Raw genomic sequence first — 24,090 nt, forward strand, 5'->3', positions numbered from 1 at the left:
AAGGAAGGCCTAAATTATCAAAATTGACCACTTTTAAATACATTCTACAGCTCTGCATTTAAGCACTGGAAAACTGACAAGCACTTCCTGTATTCAAAACCAGCGCTACACCTCTAGTATACTAAGATGACATAAGGATTCATTTGTGATGGTCACAAAATCACTAGTTATGGGAAGTTTCTCTTGGTTCACTAGTTTACTTTGATTATGAGCTTGTGAATTCAAACTAGGGTTGCTGCATCTAACGATAACTTTCCTTATCAATATGATCAATATTCAATATACAATTATATCAAAAAGAAGAGACATTTACTGACATTTAAGAAGCTCATACCAGAAAATGTTGACTTGTCTCTCAATTGACTAACCTGTTATTCAACTCATCATTTCAGCTCAAAACTACAAATTGTAACAAATTCAAGAGCCACATCATTTGACATTTTACTGCATTATTTGGCAATTCACCAGTTCTGATACAAACGAATTAAAGAATGTATGCCAATTTACAGTTGTAGTTGATTTTAAGATTTTTGGAGATGTTGAAGAGTTATTTTGAGATTATGCAGAGATGGTTGTTGAAAATACCTACAGTACTGTGAATGCATTCATTTAATTCTGAAAATCACTGCCTCAGTAAAATCTGAAGTAAAATCATAACAAAAGTAAAATAAAGAAATACTAAAACATCTGGTCATACAGTTTAAAAATATTTAGTTTTGACACTTCTTAATGTATTTTACCTGGTAGTTGAAGTCACTGGTTTCTCTCAGGCTGTCAATGGTGAGAAGACACTTCCACACTCTACCTCGCAGGCTCGGAGGAACACCCATCCTGATAAACCGCTCAATCTGAAAACGTGGCAAAAGTTTGAATAAAACAAGCTGTTTGATTTCTCAATTACTGCATAAAAAACACATTAGCATAACCCATTAACATCACCTTTTTTGTTGTAGTTAACACAAGTCTCACCTGGCTCTTGCAGATAAAGCTGGATCCATTCCAGTAGCTGAGTAGCTCACACAACTCTTTCACTCTGACTGAGCTCAGCTGGGGGTAGCTGACAGAGACAACACATCATGGTGAGCCTGGACTGATTCATCACTTATAGGAATCTGGCCGATTTAACTTGCATTTTCTGTAAAAACAACTCGTGATACGAAGAGGGATGATCCTCAATAACCACAGTGAGTCTGAGTTGATATATTTATGCAAGTGATGTCAGTCAATACTATCAAGCATCCATGTATATATTTTTTACTACCATGGAAATCATTCCAGTGGTTTGGGGGGGACTTTGCCCAACAGCTTCAGGTGACAGTAACGTTACATAAAACCTAAAGTTAGACATGCAAAAGCTAACGTTACTTATCCACATACAATTCATTTGTGTTGCTTTGAGCTCTAATTTAACAAGAAAAGTCTGAAAGAAATGTTCAGCTCTCAAGTTGGGTTACAGCTTAACTTAAAAGTTAGCGTCCAACTTACCAAGTTAAAGTTTCCCACTTTCTAACAGGCGTATTCTGTATCTGTTAACCTCATTAATTAACAACCAAAGTTATAGAATGAAACAACAGTGTTATCAGTGTAATATTACCCGACTAAAACGTGAATTGAAGCGTTAGTTTGTTCAACTGTACTCAAGTCCTTTAAATGGACAGACAATAAGACAACAGCTAAGCTAACTAACTAAGCTAAAGTATGTTTTCAGGAGCCACAGTAACGTTGCCCTGTCCCGCACCTGTAATCGTGACATCGGTGATGAAGTTTTTGGTCCTTTCTTTTAGTAAGAGCAAAGCCGAATTCATCAAAACGCAAGTTTTCACTGCGTCTTCTAATTGTTGAGCTTCTTCTGCTGGCGTTGCTATTGTTTCTCCCCCTCATAGTTATGAACATACACTTTGTTTGAACACTGTTTAGTCCGTTTCAAAAAATCACAGCAGTCAACCCAGCCGGTTAGCTGCTGCTGTCAAACTCAACGGTCACTCTAGGCCCGCCTCTTTCTGACGTCACCACCAATTGAAAACGGGCGGGATGAGTCACGGTTAAACAAAGAGTGGTGACAGGAAAACATGTCAGCCAATAGCATCGAAGGAGATTATCACACCAGCTAGTGATATCAGTCACAACATAGCTCTAATGTTTACTCTTTAAGGAGCAAGAATATTAGGTGACATACATTGATAAATAGTAAAAGGGACACACTGAAATTACTTCGTAAAGATTATAATGTTAGACTGAACTCAAATGGAACTATGGGAAACTGAGTTTAATTTGCAGAAAAGGTGTCCATATATGAAACATGTCTAACATGCATGATTTTGAATAAATGCGTGATTTAAGGTGCTGCTCGACTTGTGTGAGTTATCCAGGAAGTGTTTTAGTAAGCAAAAAGAGCATGGGCTGTCACAGGAATATGTTACAAGTATTTTATCTGCCAGCTTTTCAGAAAAAAATCAATTAAATCTGGATCATCTAGCCTGTTTCAAATATCAAAAATCAGTTGTGGGCAATTTCATGACAATTAAAATGACACTTTAATGCTCTTTATTGTGGTGATACAACATATATATACAAGACCTACATAAGTCAAGTTGGTTTGATATGATCTTTATGTCTATAGTGATAATGCGATAAAGGCAGCGCTAGCAAAGAACCATGATTGACAGTGCAGTATAAGATACTCAACCGTAACTTTACTAAATGTATGCTTTTACAAGCTATGTGTAACTATTGCATAATATGGGATTATTTTTGAAGTGATAGCACATGTTTTAAAAAACTCTTTAGATATCATCATCATTCAGCAGTAACTTTGTTGTTCTTGCTCGTCTCCACTTTGTATATTGTCTGGTAGCCGTCGTCCCAGGCATACAGCTGTTTGTCTCGGGGGTGGTAGTAGATGCTGCTGTGGCTTGTGTAGCGCTTTGGGAAGAACAGCACAGGACTCTCATCACTGCAGATGGATAGCACAACAAAAGATAACATGTTCAATTTGTTGGGAAAGGGATCATGTGGTTGCAAAGTGTATTTGTGAATCTGTAGGAAGTGTCTGTTCAGCACTAAAATCATAATTTAAAATCTTGTTTACCAGCAGGTTAATCCTAAGATTGCACGTGTGTGTGTGTGTCTGTGTCTGTAGGTTATCTTGTGTGTCAGTGTATAATCCAACCTGTGGATGGTGTCATGGATGTCATAGAGACACTGTATGGTGGAGCGTCCTCCGTAACGTGTGTTGTAGACCACATAGAGGGTCCCACATATTAGGAAAGCTCCTTCAGCATCTCGGCTTTTACACTGCGTATCCCAGGTATACTCTACAGCCAAGGTTCCTGTGATAGAGACAAACAAATACTGTATGGTAATTATTTATGAGGCTAGGTTATGTTTGTGCACGTGTATGTGGGTATAATGCTCTCTACCTTTATCCATTTTGGCAATGACCAGGTTGCCTCCGTATTCAGGGTCAGCATGAATGACCCAGAGGCCAAGTTCATCCACAGCCAGGTCCAGGTAGGTGTTGGGGTTCAGGCTGTAGACTGGGATACGACCTGCTCCTGGGATAAGTGTGCTGTCCACCACTGACCCATTCAACAGGTCCACCTTTATTAGATTGAAACAAAAAAAAAAAAAATAGAGAAATTCAGAAATGCTCATCATTATTGTTTTGATTTCTTTGTTCAGTTGTGTTATATGTCTTCTAGGCATAGGAAATGTGTGAATAATCATCTATATATAGCAACCAGACTAGGAAAAAAATAATCCTGATAAAAATACAATATAATACTATGGTTAGGCTATGTGGATATGGGTGTATTGTCAATAGCATATGCTATTTTAACCTATAAAACTGTCTTTAGCAATAATATCTGCTCCAAAATACTCAAAGTATATATCGAGGAAAGACAGGTTAGTTTACTGGAACACAATTGTGTCTTTTGGCATTGTTAACTCGTTGACGTCAGCTAAAACAGCAAAGCAAAGGAAATAGGACAGAAATCAACTCCCTATTGACTAAGCTCCTTTGAAAGGATCAGCTTCTAGCCAAAAGCTGCACTGCAAGTCAGTTATGAAGTCAGAGTGCCAAATCTCAGAAATGCAATCAGTGGTCAGTAACGTAACTCAGTGACTGTTGCCAAGCAATGTGAACTTTCAGCATGACCACTGAATAAACTATGTGCTATCCATACAGCCCCCTTTTACACCTTACAAACACAGTGCAAGTCAACACAGAAAAGCCTTAATGGGAAACACACATATACAGTATAAGCCTTTCATTATTTTACTTCAGTCACACACCTTAAGTATCTGGTTGGGTGTATCTGCCTTGTGGTAGAAGAGGAATCCATTGTAGACCACGTGACCTGTCCCCTGCCAGGGGAAAGGTAGCTGCACCACCTTAGCTGGTGGTGTGGTGGTCCTCTCTGAGAAGCTTCGCAGAGAAACATACTCCAGGAGAGTGTTGTTACGAATTCCACTGAGCAGGTAGACCTGAAGGATTTAAAAGTTTGACAAGCTGAGAAGTGAGTGAAAATTATATTGTGGAACTCAATTTTTACATTCCATTCTTGGTTTTTATGTAATGATATTGTTAATCTGTGGTGTTTATGCAATTATCATATCTGCTGCTTTTATATTAGATTTCTTTCTTTCTTCTTTCTTGTTCTTTGAATCTGAGTAATTTACACAAAAATCTGACATTTAACCCTTGCTTTTTTAAATAGTAAAAACAACCATCAAATCTTCTTACAATTCAACCATCAAAGTTTTGTATGATTTTAGAGATATCCACAGGAACGGGATCAGGAAATATACCTCTCTAATCTGTGAAAATGGGCCTAAAAATGTACGATTTTTAACTTGAGTTTTCTGGGTGGTTTTGCATCTGTTTCAGTAAAATGATACATTGAACATGGCAAAAGCACACTGCTGCCAATCATTGATATCCCAACATAGCTGGCAGTATTGATTTTTCTGCCTCTTAAGGGCAGCAGAACAAGCTGTAAACATAACATTAGCACATTATCATTGTATGAAGTTGATATGACAAACATGTTACCAAACTGTTGCTGTTCATTTGGAGTTGCATTTCTGTCTACCTAACAAATGTAAGCCCAATATTCACTCTCCTTTTAGTTCTGTTTTGGTCTCCAGAATTCCTGAAGGATCTGGCTCTTATCTACTAAACTAACTCACATTACCCAATGTCACATTGTATTATAAAAATATTGATCAGTGCATCTTTACAAATAAAGAATGGATGTGCTGATCTTGGATGAATTAGCCTCATGAAATACTATTAATTTTGTGAATGTTTAGTGATCCTCCCTCAGCAACCCCATGCTAAGACTAAAATAAGCACCGGCTGCTCAGAAAGGAAAACAGCTGTCTCTCTATTGCAAACAGTCCACTATTATTGTAATTATGTAGTCTAAAAAAAAAGAAGCAGACCTTAGCTGATCCTCCAGAGGGGTCCTTGAACCAGGAACCATAGGTGTCTCCTGCCCTCTTCACAATCTTGAGAGACTTGATTTGACTCAGAGCTGTGCTGCAGTCTGGAGGTGTTTGAGGAGAAGAGTATGAATGAATAGGTTTTTATTCAACTGTTGTACAATGTTAATGCATTTTTTGTCTCCTTTTCTGTTTATCTGGCTTTTATTTTTTGTCTCTGCACTTTTAATATATATTCTTTTACTTTTCTCCTCCTCTTCTGCCAAAGCCTTGACCACCAGACAGATAACGCTGCAACCATTATCAGTGCTGCCCACATACACTCACACTGTACACTGTGCAGGCATATTTCCTACCATTCTCCATTTTGATCTTGGCTTTCTTCTTTAGCTGGTCTAGTTCTGCAGCCTTTATCTGTTGTTCAAGCAGTGCCTCTTCCATCTCGATGTCAGACTGGGTGGGGATCTTGTTTTCTAGATACTCCAACTCCCTCTCCACCCGTTCTACACGCACAGACACACTGTCCATCTGGTTCTTCACCTCCGATCTATGGAATAAAACACTTCTCATTTCATGTACCATATCTTTAAGTATTGTTTCTTTATTCAGTCACATACTGGTTCATTCATTCATTCTTGCTATTGTTGAGTATTTGGGACAACTGGTCAAAGGTAGACTTCAGACAGGCCTACCTCAGGACACTGATAGTGGACAGATAACCCCTCATTTCAGAGGAGAGGTCATAGGTCTTCTGGGTGAAGCTCATTGTGTTTTGCTCACATTGGTTCAGACGCTCCTGATGTCATTGAAACAGAGAAAAGTATTATGAATACAGAATGAAAGTGAAAAAAATTTACTTTTGAAAGACGTTCTGTCTTTTACAAATGTGAAGACAAATTCATAAACAATAAAACACACACTTGTTCATTTCCTTACACAAGGGCTTTGCTGCTACAGCCTTCCTTGGTCTGTGGTATGACCAGTACTGTAGCTTATCTTAGCTATTGTTGGCTAATGTTAGCCAACTTTAGTTAAATATTACAGTATAACAGATATAATGAGTCAATTCACTGACTTAAATTTGTTTTCCTCTCTTCTTGTGCTACTGTTAAACTATGTGTTAGCATTATTGTGAATGGCAGCTCCAAAAGTCAAGTGGACTTGCTTAAAGGACAGGTTCACAATATTTAAAACAACAGTCAGGGGCCCAAATGACATTGAAATGTTTTTGTTTTTTTGCTGTAATCATTCCTCCTGTTCATACTGACCATTAGAAGATCCCTTCATAATGCACTTACATTGTAAATGATGGGGGACAAAAGTGGACACAGTCCTCCTTCTGTGCAAAAATATATTTATAAGGTTATCTGAGGCTAATATGAAGCTTCAACCGTCCGAATGAGTCAAATCATATAGATATCCTAGACATAATAATTTAATGCTAAAAAGACTGTAAATGTGGCAGATACCCACTTGATATGACTAACTCAGACTGCTGAAGCTTCAGATACACTTTTGAATGCATTTTTGCACTAAATGACTGTATGTACACACTGTGGAATTTGGCCCCCATCACTTACATTGAAAGCACATTTGAAGGGGATCTTTTAAATAGTAAATGGCAAAATGGTAAATGGACTGCACTTATATAGCGCCTTTCTAGTCTTCCAACCACTCAAAGCGCTTTTTCACTACAAGCCTCATTCACCCATTCACACACACACATTCATACACTGATGGCAGGGGCTGCCATGCAAGGTGCCAACCTGTGCATCAGTAATAACCAGAATGAACAGGAGGAATGATTACAGCGAGCCAAACCTCTTTCACTGTTCATATGAACACCTGACTGTTGTTTTAAGACAGACTTTAAAAATTGTGTACTTATCCTTCAAGTAGAAACATGGAATTCTCTGGCACAATTTGACTCTTAACTTTTGAATGATAAAATTATACCATTTTCCTCTAAAAAGTGAAAAGCCTTGGAACTCTGAGGAAATGAGACACATCATTGCTTAATTCAATACACCCAGTGATTTTGCTGTCACAGCCTTAATTAGTTTCATATGGCCTGTAGTTTATGGTAGCTAATGGTAGCTAATGTTAGCAAACTCTAGCTAAATAATAATGTAACTAACATTACTGTGTCAGTTCACTGACTTCATGACACCTGTCCTCTTGTGCTACAATTAAACTACGTTTTAACATTTAGTATCATCGGTTAATTGTCACTGTTCAGCAATCTCACTCTAAAACATGAACCACTGCTGAGGTTAATGATCAGGCTAGTACCTAAAAGCTCTCTAAAATTAAGTGCATTATAGTACTACACTGAGACATACATACTTTGTAACTCTACAGTTCAGACATACAGTACATATTCACAGCTATTTTCTACAGATTCAACCTAGTTTTGGTGAAACAAGAGGACATTGTAAAAGCAGTGGATGCCAGCAATGTTGCAGCCAGATGATCTAACATGGTGTAAACTTCATTTTCTGAGTCATGACTCTTTAGGTGCTGCTGTTTCTAACATCAAAGCAAGAAAAGTTGACAGTATTACAGAGAAGTGTAGTTGTGGAAAAACAGAATATAAAGGTTCATGCATCAGTAACTAACATGAAAAGCAACAGTAAGAGCTGTTAGAGTGGTTAGGAGTGTTAGAGGTCATAGTGCTAACATAATATTTCCTTTGAGACTGGAATGACGCGGTCATGTCCTTCCCATCCTGCAAGTGCAGTGGCCACTTACCTCCATCTGAGATAGTCTCCTCTCCATGTACTGAATTATAAAGGCATCCTGTGGGGAACCCTGGCTCTGGACTGAAGTCACAGTCAGACACAAAGTTAAGAGAAAGACAGGAACCACTCTGCCTGACATGACTAGCACTTCTTTCAGTAACTCAGCACTGAAAACTTCTGCAGCGACGACTTCTCTTTCAGTGATGATGAGACCTTTTCCTGTATTTCTGAAACAGTCCTGCAGTGTGCAACCCACTAAGACAGCCTTCCACTCTGAAAATAAGCCAAAAGAAAAAAAAAAAAAGATCAATTCATGTGGCTTCAGTCACAGTTTACAACAGTCTTGCTGTGTTGAAAGGAGTCCTTGATGGTCCTTTAAAAGCTGAACATGCTACTTCCTCCTACTGCGTTTAGAAAGTGTTTCAGTCCTGTTCAGAGTTGTAACTCCAGAACGTTCTGCCTTGTTTCTCTAATCAGTTGTTGCTCCAGTGGGTTTTGGATCCAAATGAACTTCACCCACACTCTCTCCCAGCCCCCCTTTCTCCTAGTCTGTCTCTCTACCTCCTTCCCTCCCACCCTTCCCCTCTCTGGATTTTGGAGTTTGTGCATTTAAGGTATGAGAGAGAAACCAAGAGAGAGGGGGATTAAAGACAGAAAGAGTTACACACAACCAAGACAAGTCCATAGCCTATTGGTCAGTCCTGCGTTGTGTTATTGTAATACTCCCCAGATGGTTCACTGACACGTCCTCAGTTCTCAGGCAGAACAGAAGCTGTTCAATAAAAGTTGTTAACTAGGTTGCGTACAGTAACAGGATCAGGATCAGTTACTATGTCAAAGCTACAAAGTTGATGATATTAAAACCAGGAAAACTGTTTAATTGACCTACAAAAGCACACTCACACAGTCTACACAAGTATGTTGTTATCTTGAAAGACAGAAAGGGTGTTTCCACCAGCAGGACTACAGGTTTAATTTTGATATTACATAATAAACCCACAAAACAAATATTATATAGTTGCCTTGTAATTTCTTTGCTCCTAATTCTAGACTAGGATGTTAAAGACATGTTATTATCTAATGTCATTATCATTATAACCTCCCAAAGTAATGGCTATTCTGAAACTGATTGAAGGATGAATACTGACAGTTAGAAATAGTTTAATAAAAAGTATAAACAGATCTCTGACTCAGTAAATCCAAGTTTGAACATTTTTTGGCAGTGTGGTTTCCTGGCCTTATGATCGTTCTTGGTGATCCAAATCATATTCTGACTGATTTAGGTCCAAAGGTTGTCACTGCCATTATGGATAGCTCTCAGTCCTGCCATTTTATCTCCATCTGGTGCTTTTTAGAGCCGCCTGGGCCTGTTTCCTGGGCTTTTTTTGTTATGACAGACAACATCTGGCTGTCAGCTTTAAGCACTGTGGTAGTGCATATTAAACACAGAGCTGCAGAGTGGCAACCAAATGTGAACAAGACAAGGACAATAGAGGATAAGACAAAAACATGCTAACAAAACAACATACTGTATATCCCATCTTCTTAACGTCCTCTGTTGAGATCTGCAGTATTTTATCTTTCTTTAGGCCTCTGCAGTTATAGCAGGTTTCTGTCAGAAGATGGCGCCACATCATAACAGGAGCACTACTACACACTACAACATAATACAGTCTTATATTATCAGGCTTTACTATGTCACCCCCCCACAGCCAACCACTGCCCCCACTACTTTAAATGTGGTCTGTAATTATAGCCTACTGCTAAATCCACTTTGGGGTGCAGTGGTAGTAATGCAGGAGGAAAACAAGAAGGAACTTTGAGAAACCAAGTTCATGATCAGAAATGTACTCTCTGCTGGGGCTCCTAACCTTTTTGGCTTGCATCCACTTACTGTTTATGTGTGACTCCAAACCAATCTGTTTGAGTCCTGTGCAGTTCAACCAAAGTGATTTTCTCTTCTCAAATGGTTTTATTTGAACAATATCTCGCAGCCTGAAAAAGTAAAACTATCCACTATCTGGCTGAAGAAAAGGAATGATTAGAAAAGTCAGAAAAAAAATAAACATCATTTTATGTAGAGAAAATATGTTTATGATTGTCACTCATCCTGTTAAGTATTTTATTTTGGAGTGTCTTTTGTTAGGTCCCAACTGGTAGACTTTGCTTAAAAAATTAAATTAAAATAAAAAATCAGCAGTCTAAAAGCCTGGTCTTGCAGCAGAATGTACTTAAAGTACCAATTATGCAGCATGGCAGCTGTCAGTGTTATATTATTACTTTATTGGATCATTGATATCTGAGCATTATCATGGTGCATTAAATGCATTAAGTGCATTAAGTGGCGCTTTAATGTTGTAGTTGGTTGTGGTGGAGCTTATTTTAATTGCTTCAGATACTACTTGGTAACAATGCACCATAAAACATAAACTGATTCACATTTCTTATGTAAGATTTTAATCTGTAAATACTGTAGCTGTCAAATAAATGTAGCAAAAAGTAAAATATTTTCCTCTGAAATGTCATGAAGTAGAATTGTAACATAACATAAAATGGAATAATAATATTGTGCTGAAGCACAGTACTTGAGTAAACCGATGCTCTATGTAGATTAAAAGACTGAAGGTCTTTATTCAGTGTTGCCTTCTCCTGCCTTGTTTGACGACTAATCATGGAAACACAAAAGAGGAACTACATTGCATTTCATTTCAGTGAAGCTGTAACTATTTGACCATCAGGTCAAGAGATCTATACCTAATTAATCTTACCTGTGGTAGTCTATACCCAGCATAAAATATAAAATTGTGCGTTACGTTGCTATTTACTGTAAAGCATCTTCTGCAATCTAAATACCTGTTCAACTGAGTACTGAACAATAATACGGTAAACATTTGTTTTCCATGAGGAATGTACCTGAGATAAGGTAAGAAAAGGATTTTAACTTGTTTCAGGTGGTTATCAGATGACCACCACCTTCAATGTTCTAGCTGCATACTACACACACTTATGTGCACACATGCTCCAACCACACACACACACACACACACACACACACACACGCACACACACGCACACACACACACAATGAGATGTAACCTCATGAAAGATTCATTACAATTTGTGGAGGAGACCTATAAAATATCCATAGAGTCTCAGTGAGACATCTCACTGGGTTCACATTCAGGAATGACAGCAGTAATCCCAAGAGCTTTGTGTGTGTCCATGATTCTGTATTTATGACTATGTTTGCATGTTTGTTTGAGTCAGTGTGTTTACATTAAATAAAACTAAAAAGATGTTTGTCTCTGTGTGCGTGTATGCATGTAACTGTCTCTGTGTGAGTGTAAGTGCATAACTGTTAATATACACGGATGTGTGTGTATACATGTGTGTGTGTGTGTTGAGTGATTGAGTGAGTGATGCCAGCTTCCCACCACCCTCTGTCTCTTGACCTTTCCTGCCAGTCTTTGTGTTTGGCAGATGATGAGGTTTTAATGCCAACCAGTGCAGACAGGTTCCGCCTGGAGACAGCTGACTCTGTAGAGGCTTTACATGTGGAGGACAGAAAGTGAAAAAATCTGTCCATCATCATACACATAGATGGCAACATATGCACTGAATTATTTCCTGTAGGGTGCCGGATATAGCTCTTAAACATAAATGTTTTTTTTAAAAGACATAGTTGTTAATGCACCTGACATGTTCTACTGGCTGCAATGGCCAGTTTGAGAGTTACTGTGCGGAGCCAATTACATCAGACTGCAGCAGCCCTGAGTGATCAAAATCTGAATGGGGACTGTCAGGAAACCAAGAAAGTTTATATATGGGAATGAAAACAGGTTTAGCTCAGTTAAAAATGCCCTGGTCTCCCATAGACTGTGGTGCCTGAGCTCAATGTTATTTTATTGATTCGACTTTCGATTTTAAGGTCAGACTTTGATTTGATTTAAACTTTTTTTTCCAGCACTGACGACTATGCCATCGTTAGACTATTGATTTTTGATTTGTAAAGATCAAGAGAATATTGATTTTATGCCCTGACTATTGTCATTTACATGTTCATATTCTTTAAAAAAAAAAAGGCTACATGGTATCAAGTGTGATATAAGTGTCATATTTTTAGGAAATGTATCACACTAAGTCCATATGGTCAAATTTAAAGAATTTATTTAAAATGTAATAACAATAACTTATTTCACCAATCAATTGGGAACAAAATGTTAAACACAAAAACAAAAAGAAGAGCCACTAGACAGCGGAAGGTTAGTTTACAACAACAGCTTGAGTTTCCTCACCTGTGGCCACCAGGATTAATCCTGGTGGCTCTTTGCAGGTGAGGAAACTAAGTTTAAGTGTTGCACTTTCTAGACGGTCCCTGCGCACTCGTCTCACAGCCGGCTGTACATAGAGACCAACGTTATTGGTCCAGCTCAGAGGACGGCTTGTTTAGGTGAAAATTATAGCCCGTTGTCTACCTTACTAATGTAGGAAAGAGGTGTCATGCGCAGCGCCGGACATGAGCAAGTAGGGAAAGAAAAAAAATACAGGGAGAATCACAGATCCTGCTTTTGATTTTGAAGGTCAAAATCGAACACTCTTTTAAATTAATTTTCAATTTAGAATCAGAATCGTGACATCCCTACAATGTAATGTTATTGATTATCTCTCCACACGATAACATTGGTAATATTAATTGGTAATAAAAACAATGAACAACAACAGATGACTGTACTGCTCTGTCTCCTGTCTCTGTAACTGACAGTAAACCACTGTAGCGTTATTGTCTCTGCTGTAGTCAGACATCAGATAAACAAGCCACGCCAGGCTTTGTCTGATGAACAGTAGACACGGCTGTGCATGATGTAACTCAGTAAATATTTGATAATGTAACTCAGTAATATTTGAAGTGTGAGTTATATAAATGACCTGTGTTGGAACTCTAGACCTTGTTGTCTGAGCTGTCAGAAACTGACCTGGAATCTTTCCAGACTGATACTGACACAAGACAGAAGAGTTAGTTGTTTTTCCTTTTTTGGAATACACGTGCACACTGAGATTTCACTAAGTTATTGACCTTTTCCACAGAAAAGCGTTATTTGACATTTTATTTCTCTCATGCTTACACCCTGCCCCTCATCTTCTGTCTCCTGTATTCTGATAACAGGCTGCAGGTTCAATAAATCAGATTTCTTTAGTTCTGCCTCTCTCTGCCTGAAATCAGCGCTGAAGAACTATGATGCAGCATGTGGAGCAGCAGGACTGATTGATGTTTGTGAATGAATTGATGTATTTTACATCTGTGCTTATATTTTTGCTTGATAAAAGCAGAGTCACAGACAGCAGGATGAAGTAGCAGCAGCTGGAGCTACAGAAACAGCAGATACCTGCACAGCCTTCTCATCATCACTTCTAACCCTCAGCAGTGGCCTTCACTCAGGCCTCTAATCTTCCAGGTCTGATTGCTCCAGGATTAAGATAGCACACAGGGTCAGTACATAGCTTCAGTTCAGCATCATGCTTTTGCCACAGCTGATCTGTTCTGATGAGTGCCAGTAATCTTACTGAGCTGTGCATAGGAGAACCTTCCTGAATTAAAAGGTTCTCTGTGTTTACAGCGAATGGATATGTCTATGACTCTGTGACATCATCAGGGGATCTGGATCAATGGGCTTGATGCTGCTTGTCAAGAAATATGCACTTGTAAGTTGTTTTTAGTTAAGTAATGTTTATTTTAATTGTCTGTTTTTTGTCTCGTTTGTTAGCAGTGCTGACTGTGAAAGAGGATTCTCTGAAATGAACAATATAATAACGCCACTACGGACACAACTACAAATCAGTAAGGTCTCAGCACTGATGCTCATTTCTTGGTTGGGGGTTGGGCCTCCTTTGAACCAGTGGGATCCAGAAAATATGTCAAGAAATGGGTGCTTAAAAGAAGGTCAGCTGATCACATAACCTGTCAACAAAGAAAACAAGTCCACTAGAGCTCAGAATACAAATCAATTTGGGAGATATTTTGAGGTGGGTAATTTTTACCGCTCAGCGCTACACCGGATCTTCCACCTGCCAAATCCCACTTTAACCTCTGCAGACAACTGGAGAGAACTAGAGAGAAGTAAATAGGAGAAATAGAGATAGAGAGAGGGCTGTAACAATTATACTGTTATATTTGTTAGTGATTATTATTCATCCATATTGAGTGAACAGGCAATCTTGCTGTGGATTTCTACCAACTCTGGTTTGTAGAGTGCTTGTGATGTTGCTGTCAGTTTTTAACAATCCAGATCAGATTTTATGATGCCAATACAGCACATTAATCTAACTGAATTAACACTCATAGAGCTAGGCCGTCAAACTGACAGCTGGTATTTGTATTCAGCTCTAGTAAGGCCTGACAGTATCAAGTAGACATTAGACAGTGATGTAGATAGATGCATAAAAAGAGAGATAGGTAAGGCAGGAGAGAATGGAGGGAAGACATGTAGAGATGACATTTCCATATCAAGGGTGGATAGACAGGTGAAAAGAGAGACAATGAAAAGGAGAAACCAGAACAAGGCAGACCTTTTCTCCTTCTCCTTCATTATCTCCCTACTCATGTCTCCTCATCTAAAGCTTTATACGTCACTTCATCTTTCCCATTACATAAAGCTACATGCGCAATATCTACTGTCATAGTTCCCCATGTGTCTAACATGGTTTCACAATCGCTCTCTGACCTTCCTTCTCGGTTCCCTCCCTCTCTTGCTCTCTTTATCTCTCTGTGGGTCGCCCGACTTCCCGCAGTCCCACTCTTTAAAATTTTCATTACTAGGATGCTCCCTGGTGCAGGAGGCCAAGGTGAATGCCAAGTCAACCCCAGGTATAGAAATTAATTAGCTTTTATTCAAGCACAATTTATTGTTACTTCACTGAGGCATTTCCATTGTCAGGAACCTCAGCCTTTCCGTTCCTTATATTTCAAAGCAAATTACTCTCATCTACATTTGCATTTGTTAGTCAGGAGCTATGTTTTGCATACATATACATGAAAATGTGAAACCTTGTGAAGACAAAATTAGAACAAACATAAGAAGATCACAACTAGGTTAATCCTTCAAAGAGAGAACATTTCTAAACACTTGCACGCAAGAATATCCAGTCAACATTAGGTTTAAGATATGCAAGATATATAACCTATTCTTTCTCCCTTGTTCCTGTATACTCTTTTTTTTTTTAAAAGATTAACACAGATGTGTCTCCAACCTGTGAAATCTTGTTGTCCCTCACATCCTGTTTTATTTATATTTGCTGTGTGCAAATGGGAAAATCATTTTCCACTGAATCTTCTGGAAAATTACTGTTTTTTATTTGTTTTTTCCCCCACTTGCGTAAGGTTTCACTCGGACTGCTTCTGTCTGACAGACTCTCAGTGGAGAGACTGTATTATACAGTTAGGAATGTGAATGAAAGCTACAATTGTACAATCAAAACTGAATATTTTTCAAACAAGGGGTTCAAATGATCACTTTTAGTATTTAAAGCTGCACAAATCAATATTTTTATATCAACAAAATGCTAAAATGCTCTAAAGAACATTGTAGCATCTTTCAGCTCATTGTTTTGGTTTTACAGCCTACAGCTTCACTGTTTTGGTTCACTCTCTGCCTCATGTACAGCAGCAGCAGAGAAAAATCTCTAATAAACCCAGCCCACAGTCAGACAGAAATAAAGAGCCAGATATTTCCAATAACAGTTGGTTGAAACCAAAATAGAGCTAAAAGGAGTTTGTTAGAAAGTAATATGTCAACATGATGTTTTTACTTTGTTGCGCTGCCCCCCAAAAAAGTAAATACAATTAATGTAGCTATAAAGAAAAAACATGCATTTCTACAGTACGAGATACACTATTACCTTCAAGCAATATGGTTCCACATGATAAAAGGACTAATATGATTAAGCTTCTTTAGGATAATTAATGTCCAAGGCATAACAACTGAATAAGAAATAAACAAGGACTTTCTCAGACAGGAAATACAGTTGCTTATTCCAGGCAGGGGAGGGAGAAGGCATGAACCTTATTTGAGAAGTCACCAATGGGATCATTCATCATTGTAGCTGAATATTTCCATGCAATCATCTATTATGCCAGAAAAAAAGGACAGACACAATAATGAAACACACCAAAAGATTTTTAATCATAAGTCACCTTACTTTAATATACATTACTTATACAAAAAGATGTTTGGGCACATGTGACATAGTACGTGTTTTGGGGTTTATGAATGCTTGCACTGGAAGAAGCGTTTGTCTGCCTGCAAGGCTGAATTCAGGGAAAAGAAACACCCAGTTTACAGCTCTGGGACTTCCTGCCTTCAGAGCTGTCTGTGGTGCTGAAAGAAATGACCTATAGCGAACATTCGAAAGTCATTAATCACACCACTATTGTACTGACCTGTTATTTGCATACAGTGTGTGTAGCCCACCTCATGTGAACCTTGCCGCTTCCCTTATCAAGTGGACATTTTCCCCCTTGACTGCCACTGGTTAGATTTGCCCTGTTTACAGCACCATTATTGTAAACTCTTGACATGTAAGTGCTAAAACCTCAAAGTTGTGGGACACCAGCGCTAGTGTATCTGTCACAAATGGTCACAACATTTTTGGTGTTGCTTAAATCATATGCCATGTCTATTCTATTGTTTCGCACCATGAGTGAACTTCTTGACACTCAGCTTTTAACGTTTTAGCTGTCTAGAGGGGCAAGTGGGCTGTGTACATGGAGAGCTGTACTTTAAAAAGTGCACACAGTGTATGCATTTAATTATTTTTGGAAACAGGGAATTCCCATCGTGCTATTTTCTTTTTACTGTATCCGTTTCTAAGCGATGTTTCCCCCTCCCTTGTCTCCTCAATGTGCGCCCTCCATTTCCCCAAATGTGAGATGGTTTGAAGCAACACCTCCAGTTGTGAGCTCTACAGAGATCAGGCTCTAAAAGCACGGGAAACATCAGACATGCATTAGGAGTGAACAGGATTATGTCATACAGCTATTAATATTAGAAACCTTCAGCACATTGCTGTGTGCTGAGAACAAGTAGTGCTGGAGGAAGTGATCTCTGATCACCAAGTGGAAGCTTAGAAATACTGCTTTTTTGAACAAATCATTTTTCAATCAGTTGACAAACAAAAGAAAAATAAATGTTGGAACACAGAGTAACTGGTAAATGATTGCAGGGCTCTTAGGGGACTAGATTGTAAGTTTTGTATGATGAGTAGTACGCGTGTTCTGAGGGCTTTGAAGAACAAAGAATTCCACTGTCCGTGCAGTGATGAAGGACATTAGTTGCTATAGAGACAAGAGCGAGGTGTATAAGTGTACAGGTGAAGGAATGTACTGGTAAGGTCACATCACAACACACTTTACCACACACACACACACACACACAAAGGCAGCCATGGGCATGGACAGCAACACACATTTGGGAGCTTTATTGGCTGACCTTTTTAGCACTTCAGAAAGCTGCAAAACACATTGTGAGAGACAAAACACCTTTTGCAGAGAAATAAAGGTTGCTTCCAGGCTTTGACATCTAATTGGGAACAGAAAGCTTTTTCTTCTCACCTTACAGAACACCGACTTAAGTTCATTACGCTGATTATGTTCTGCAAGCCTGAAATATCTGTGGATAATGCCTCCTGACAATGCAAAGCAGTACATTGTTTAAAGGATAATTCCAATTTATTACAACTAGGGTCTTATTTTAATTTAATTTTAATTATAAACTTTGACTTCCCCTTCCATAGTTGATAACACATACAACTGGTTGAACACCTGGGTCCTCTGGTGCAGTCACAATTACCTGGAGCTAAAGACATTCAGGACTCCCTGCCATACTTAACAGCAGTGTGTAGGTTGTGAAAACCTCCCAGTACCTGTGTTGGAACATCTGCATAGTCATAACAAAAGACCCAACACAGGATGGTAAGGACGCCATGGAACACTGTACGCTTAAACTACAGAACATAAGAATAGTTCCTTTAACCATGCTATAACCCTCATGAAGAAGTAAATCAGTTATGTAATATCCAAACAAGGATCAGCTAACTCTAACCCTAACCCTTATTCTGACAGGTGTTTCTAATATTTTGTGGATTCCATTTATCATATATATCAACCTGTATACAGTACAGTATAGACTGTTTGTGTTCCAGCTCTTGTCTGTAATAGCTGTAAGTTTAAGTTTGCTTGTTTAACATGTGTAGAAATTTCTCAATATTTAAGTATTTAAGTATTGAGAGCTATAGAAAACCTGGGTAAAATTCCTTGAATGTGTCAACATACTCGGTTCATAAAACTGGTAAAGATGAAGTTGATTATCCTGTTCAATGGATTTTGTGCTCACTGTTGGTTTTGCCTGCAAATACAGTGGGTTTGATAAACTGGCAAAAGTGCTAGCTGGTTTACAACTGCTCTGGTCATCAGATCTGACTTTTTGGTTGTTGCAGCATCTGACTTTTTGTAGCAGCATCACTGTGTCACTCTGATGAGTTATCATAAAAGAATGCCCAACTTGTCATAAATCAGAATTATTCTTGAAGCTTTGTGAGACACAGACACAGAGGGCTTATGGTATAGTATGTATATCAGTTCAAGTGTCGGGGCAAAGAATGTCTAAGTGTACATAAAGTACACTTTAAGGACTATGATTTTACAAGATAATGCAATTATGTATGTATTCATAATTGCATTATGTTATTTAGCAGTCATGCACTACATACAGTGAACCTGCCCTTGTAATTTATTGCACTTGATTTGAGGGCTTGTAAATTATATTTAAGAGCAAATAATCGACTTATACAACAATTTTACAAAGATACGAGTTGCAGTCCCTTTTGGTGCAGAGAAATTATACAGCTAGGCTCCCTGCTGACTGTTAGCTTAATTAGCTGGCCACTGTATAAATAGCAACATGGAAGCAAACAGAGCCATACCCATACACTGATTTCTTGAATGCATATTGCAGCTTCATGAGCATTGGCTATCTTGTCCATCACAGCACTCCCAGTAAAGTGCTACTGTTAGGAGCTCATTTCCACTGTGGATATGTAGGCAGTGCATATGCAGGAAACCACACCCTGCTAATGAGCAAATGCTCTTATTCATTCAAGGACAAACAAACACTCAATCAGAAGGGACTGCAGATCACTGAAGTGTGCTGTGCATCCAGGTGTACCAATTGATCCCTGTTGAGAGTTTTAGTGGGAGAATATCTTGTAACAGATGTTCTTTTATCTTTCAGAACTGAATCAAAAAACAACAAAATATTTCAAAATGTGTTGTGTTGTTTCAGGAAAGCTTGTCTGAAGCTAATTGGTAAAACACAAGAATGGATTATTATGTGTTGGCACACAGCCTGTAAAAGGAATGTACACAAAAAAAGTGACAACAGCTTCTTGTAGGAACATTCACTGGAACATTAGGAACCATGAGATTTCTTCAGCGTCACTCCTTAATGGGTGAGCTGCCAATTATTCTCTAATCTGCTCTCAAATGGAAAAGCTGAGTGGCCTATTTATTTCCCCATGTATTCTAATCAACTCTCAACATTCCTTTCAATTCACCCTTATCTACCCGCCCATCACCAAACAGCAGACAAAGTTAGCAACTAGCTAGTGAACATCATGTACCGTATAGCAGCTAAAGAGTAAAATATTTCCCTCAGGAGTTGGTGGAGACCAAAGCAGAGCTAGAATGAGAGTGAATATTTGACTTACATGACTTACACATGACTCCAAAAGAATACTACTGTTTCTCAGTGTCTGCTGGATATTTAAGTAGGAAACTGTTTGCTAACATGTTTGCCATTACTGGTTTACAAGAAATTTGTCAAATGTGTGTGATGTTCAGCTTACTGTGCAGGTCTGCACCCATGTGCCCTGAAACTGATCATTATTTTACTTAAAGCAGCATTAATCAGAATAACACATGAATTTAAAGTATAAGCTCAACATTCACATACTAAAATATGGAAATATTTCAAGTAAAATCTGTCCAGAGAACATTGTTCGATGTCATCTCTCTCTCTCTTTCTCTCCTTACAATTTGTTTGCCAAGATTTTTACTTGGGGGTTAGGGTTGGCTAACAGTTGCATGGCAACTGGAAGTGCATTGTCCATAGTGCTGCAAACAGAGAACTAACTTTGTTAGCAGTGATGCTAAAGAAGCTTTCATATGACACAAGTCGAGCTCTGTGTTCAACACCATGTCAGGACGTGACAACACAGGAGAAGGACTTATCTGCCACTTTTTTTTCAAAACATAGGCCAAAATTTCAACTTAACTACAGTCATTGTGGATGGATATTGTTTTCAGTTCCATACACCAGTTGTCGCTGTTCTGACAAGCATAAACTCTCTCTGCCTCATAAAATACGAATAGGTTCATTTGGTGTTGTTAAGGATGAGGTTGTTCTTTCTTTTTATTACTATTAACACATTTCAAACAAAGCCAAAACCAACAATATATTTACCCTACTGACAAGTATTATCTGTGTAGCTAGCACCTGGTATAGCTAATTCCTCCATTCTGCAGAACTTAATTGTCATTTAAGACCAATTAAACACATACAGTAGCCATACATTTGCACTTGTGTGACAGTTTCCTTCACTGCAGAACATAGTTTGTTCATAAATGCTAGATGGTAAAGGATAGCGAAGCACGTGATGAAGGAAAGATGTGGAGCAATTGCATACAAAGTTTATGTAAAGATGTAAACAGACATGAAAAGACAGCCATTAGTAGTCCTTTATATGACTCCATAAATGTATCGAGATAAGAAGAAAAAGGAGAGGGCCGAGTCAAATATAGAAACTGGTACCTTTTTTAAATCAGTCCAAGGGCGGCACACGCAAAACAAAGGCAACCTCCAAACGGTGCATGTTGTTAGCAATTGTACAGATAACTTCTGTGCCACACACTGCAAAAACACTCCATAATTAGCACAAATAAAGTGGGGCAAAAATTAGCTTTGCATTCTGAATGCACACAGGAAAAAGGCATTGACATGTCAAAGATGTATTAAATATCACCTTCAGTCTCATATGTATGATTGAGTCCCATATGTATGATTGAGTCCAACAGGGAATGAATATATGGTTGATCAGAATATTCCTAATTTAAAAAACATCATATACAAGTCTGTGCCTGTCTGTGAGGCCACGTTTGCTGCTAATGCGCATAATGCAGAAACCATGTACAATAAAGACCATAATATTCTTGGTTATGTTAATGCAATGCTCTGCAGATAGCAGAAGCGTAATGGAATCATCTGATTTTATTTGCATAAATACACACCTCACTCCTCCAACTCACACTTCACATGTTGGGAAGCACTAAAGGTTTTGCAAAACAGACATACACAGCTGCCAAGTGAAATCCTTACATACAGAAAGCAATGTTTCCCTCAACTCTGCGTGGATAGTCAAAAAGCGTGTAAACAGGATTACTGTAAAGAAGTAAATTTATTTCATATGGTAATGAGCCATTCTGTGTGTCTTTAAATGGAGACAACTAATGATGTACAGTGGTGGAAAGTAACAAAGTACATTTACTCAAGTACAGTGCTTAAGTACAGTTTTAAGGTACTTGTACTTTACTTGATTATTTTCATCTTATGCTACTTGGTACTTCTACTCCTCTACATTTCAGAGGGAAATATTATACTTTCTACTCCACTACATTTATTTTTACAGCTTTAGTTACTAGATACTTTTCAGATGACGATTTTACATAAAAGACCATGATGAGTTTATAAATTACACTGCTTTGTTAAAGATAAGTCAGAATTTCCCTCAGATAGTTTCAAATGAATAACTGTTTGAGGACCAAAGAGGTAAAACTGTCCAATATTTCACAAAAAGCAAATTTAAAGAAAAGTTCTGAAAAATGAATCAAAAATGTATGTAGCAGAACTGTTTTTTTTCCCTACCCAATCTATCATCTCACAACCCCTCAGATTTATCTTGTGACCAGTTCAAACTATCTTCACCTCACCCAGATCCAATAATAAAATGCTGCCTATGCATTGCCTGTTAAATTTTTTAAATTTATCAGTCACAGATCAAGTTTCTGCAAAACAAATACTTTTGCTTTAGTACTTTAGTTCTTCTATACTTTTAGTTAAGTAGAATTTTAAATGCAGGACCTTTACTTGTAATGAAGTACATAGTGTTATTGATACTTTTACTTAAGTAAAAATCTGAGTACTTCTTCCTCCACTGATGGTGTCTTAATCACAGTTCTCATTGTCATTAGATTCTATTTATTTATATTATGAATATTTTTAGCTGAATAAAGGGATGGGGAAGCAGTAAAGTCAGGGAAGTGACTGTTTCAAAGTGCTCATGAGCAAGGCATCCAACATGCTACTGAATAATTAACTTCACTGACTATTCATTTTGAATTCAGAAAGTGCTTTTCAGATAACAGAAGAAAGTCTATCCTACTGAATGTGTATGTGTTGTAAAAAAAAAAAAAAAAAAAAAGGCCCTAAAACTCTTGTGTACATGTGCACTCTGTAGGATGTTTAAACATTTAAATGAGTTAAAAGCCCTTTACTTGCAGTCTCACAGTTTTTACATGAGAGGAATATCATTAGTGGCAGGAAGTATACTGAAGCCATAACTTAACAATTAAATATACATGTTAAGAGGAAGAGGAAACAAGCTGTTTCCTTATGTTCATAAAATTTGCTCCTGTAAATATTATTCTCATTAGCATCCACTAATCACATACATATCACGTTGAGTACAGTAAGTAAGATATGATGAGAAATACATGCAGGAGGAGGAAGAGAAGAGTGGAAGATCACAAAAGAGAACAGTGCTTGAGAGAAAGATGGGACAGGAAGACATCAACTGAAGATACTCAGAGATAATTCTATTGTATTAGGAGAGACTCAAAGCAGATGTCTTGGTTCAGTCAGAGAATGGCTAATAGGAAAATCTAATTCAAATTCTCCCAAGATTACATTATAAATTCACTACAGGCCATAAAAAAGAACCTTTCAATTCGTGGGGTGTGTCAGACTGTCGAGATAATGTCCGGATGAGCTGAAGCTTTTCCCAGAAATGCTAAAAGTGTAAAAAGTGTACCAGCTTTTTCTCATGAGTGTACCATGTAATATTGTGTTATTGGATTCAGTTTTAAGTGATTGAAAAGTGAAATGATTACACAAGAGTATAAAGATTGGTAAAAATGTTTCTGAGAGTGACAAGTGGACTTTTTTTTCACACACGCACAAACACACACAAGGTAGAGGCGATGGTTCAATAGCTATTGAATGGATATGCTGTGGCTATTGTCCAAATAGACCAGGGGCTGTGGGGATAAAATGGGGCATTGGTGGCTTTTGATCAGACTGAAGGTCATCTCAAATGGACAGGATTGCTATCTGCCTTTTGGAGGATAAGTCTGAAAGATCACCATAAAAGGTAACTGACTAAACTGTATTCGCAACAAAAGAATGTTTTCCTCTAGGCTCTGAAGCCACAAGTCCAGTGCTTGCCAGCATAAGAACCCAACAGCTACAACACAAGAATGACTTTATTTGGAGATTTTTAGTAGTAAAAAAGTAAATAAGAAATCTCTTTCTGTAACAATTATCCAAGGTTTTTACATCATGCTTGATTTAGCCAATTCACTACAACTCACATAAACGTTACATTTTAAATTAGCTAATATTTAAAACTGCACATATTTTTGTATGGCTTGAATGATTGTAAAGTGAAAGGGTTGAAGGGGGTAGTGCTTAATGAAAAACCGACAGAGAATTATCACCCAACTCTGCAGACCTCCTCAGCTTTATAAAGAGTTTTAGCATCTTTCAGCTCTTTGTTTTGGTTTTCGGGCCTGCAACTT

At 38.0% G+C, this 24,090-nt stretch overlaps 2 protein-coding genes across 2 annotated transcripts in view; both read right to left on the reverse strand.

Moving 5' to 3' along the window:
- The window catches only part of si:ch211-266k8.4 (rab GTPase-activating protein 1), a 61,619-nt gene extending 59,616 nt beyond the window's left edge, over nucleotides 1-2,003 (reverse strand). The window contains exons 1-3 of the mRNA XM_042411344.1: nucleotides 1,739-2,003; nucleotides 970-1,057; nucleotides 741-848 (exon numbers count right to left, since the gene is read on the reverse strand). Of these exons, the coding sequence (XP_042267278.1) occupies nucleotides 741-848; nucleotides 970-1,057; nucleotides 1,739-1,893 (351 nt within the window). The 5' untranslated portion in view covers nucleotides 1,894-2,003. The remainder of the gene's footprint in view (nucleotides 1-740; nucleotides 849-969; nucleotides 1,058-1,738) is intronic.
- A 524-nt stretch (nucleotides 2,004-2,527) lies between these two features.
- Nucleotides 2,528-8,699, reverse strand: olfml1 (olfactomedin-like 1). The gene is made up of 8 exons (XM_042411345.1): nucleotides 8,200-8,699; nucleotides 6,141-6,244; nucleotides 5,805-5,995; nucleotides 5,449-5,552; nucleotides 4,297-4,488; nucleotides 3,420-3,600; nucleotides 3,170-3,329; nucleotides 2,528-2,953 (listed from the first exon to the last, which is right to left on the reverse strand). Exons 1-8 carry the CDS (start codon nucleotides 8,326-8,328, stop codon nucleotides 2,797-2,799), a joined length of 1,218 nt encoding a protein of 405 aa, XP_042267279.1. The 5' UTR covers nucleotides 8,329-8,699; the 3' UTR covers nucleotides 2,528-2,796.
- Nucleotides 8,700-24,090: the final 15,391 nt, after the last annotated feature.

This window comes from Thunnus maccoyii, chromosome 5 (genome assembly GCF_910596095.1).
Source record: "Thunnus maccoyii chromosome 5, fThuMac1.1, whole genome shotgun sequence".
In the NCBI taxonomy this organism is placed as follows: Eukaryota; Metazoa; Chordata; class Actinopteri; order Scombriformes; family Scombridae; genus Thunnus; species Thunnus maccoyii.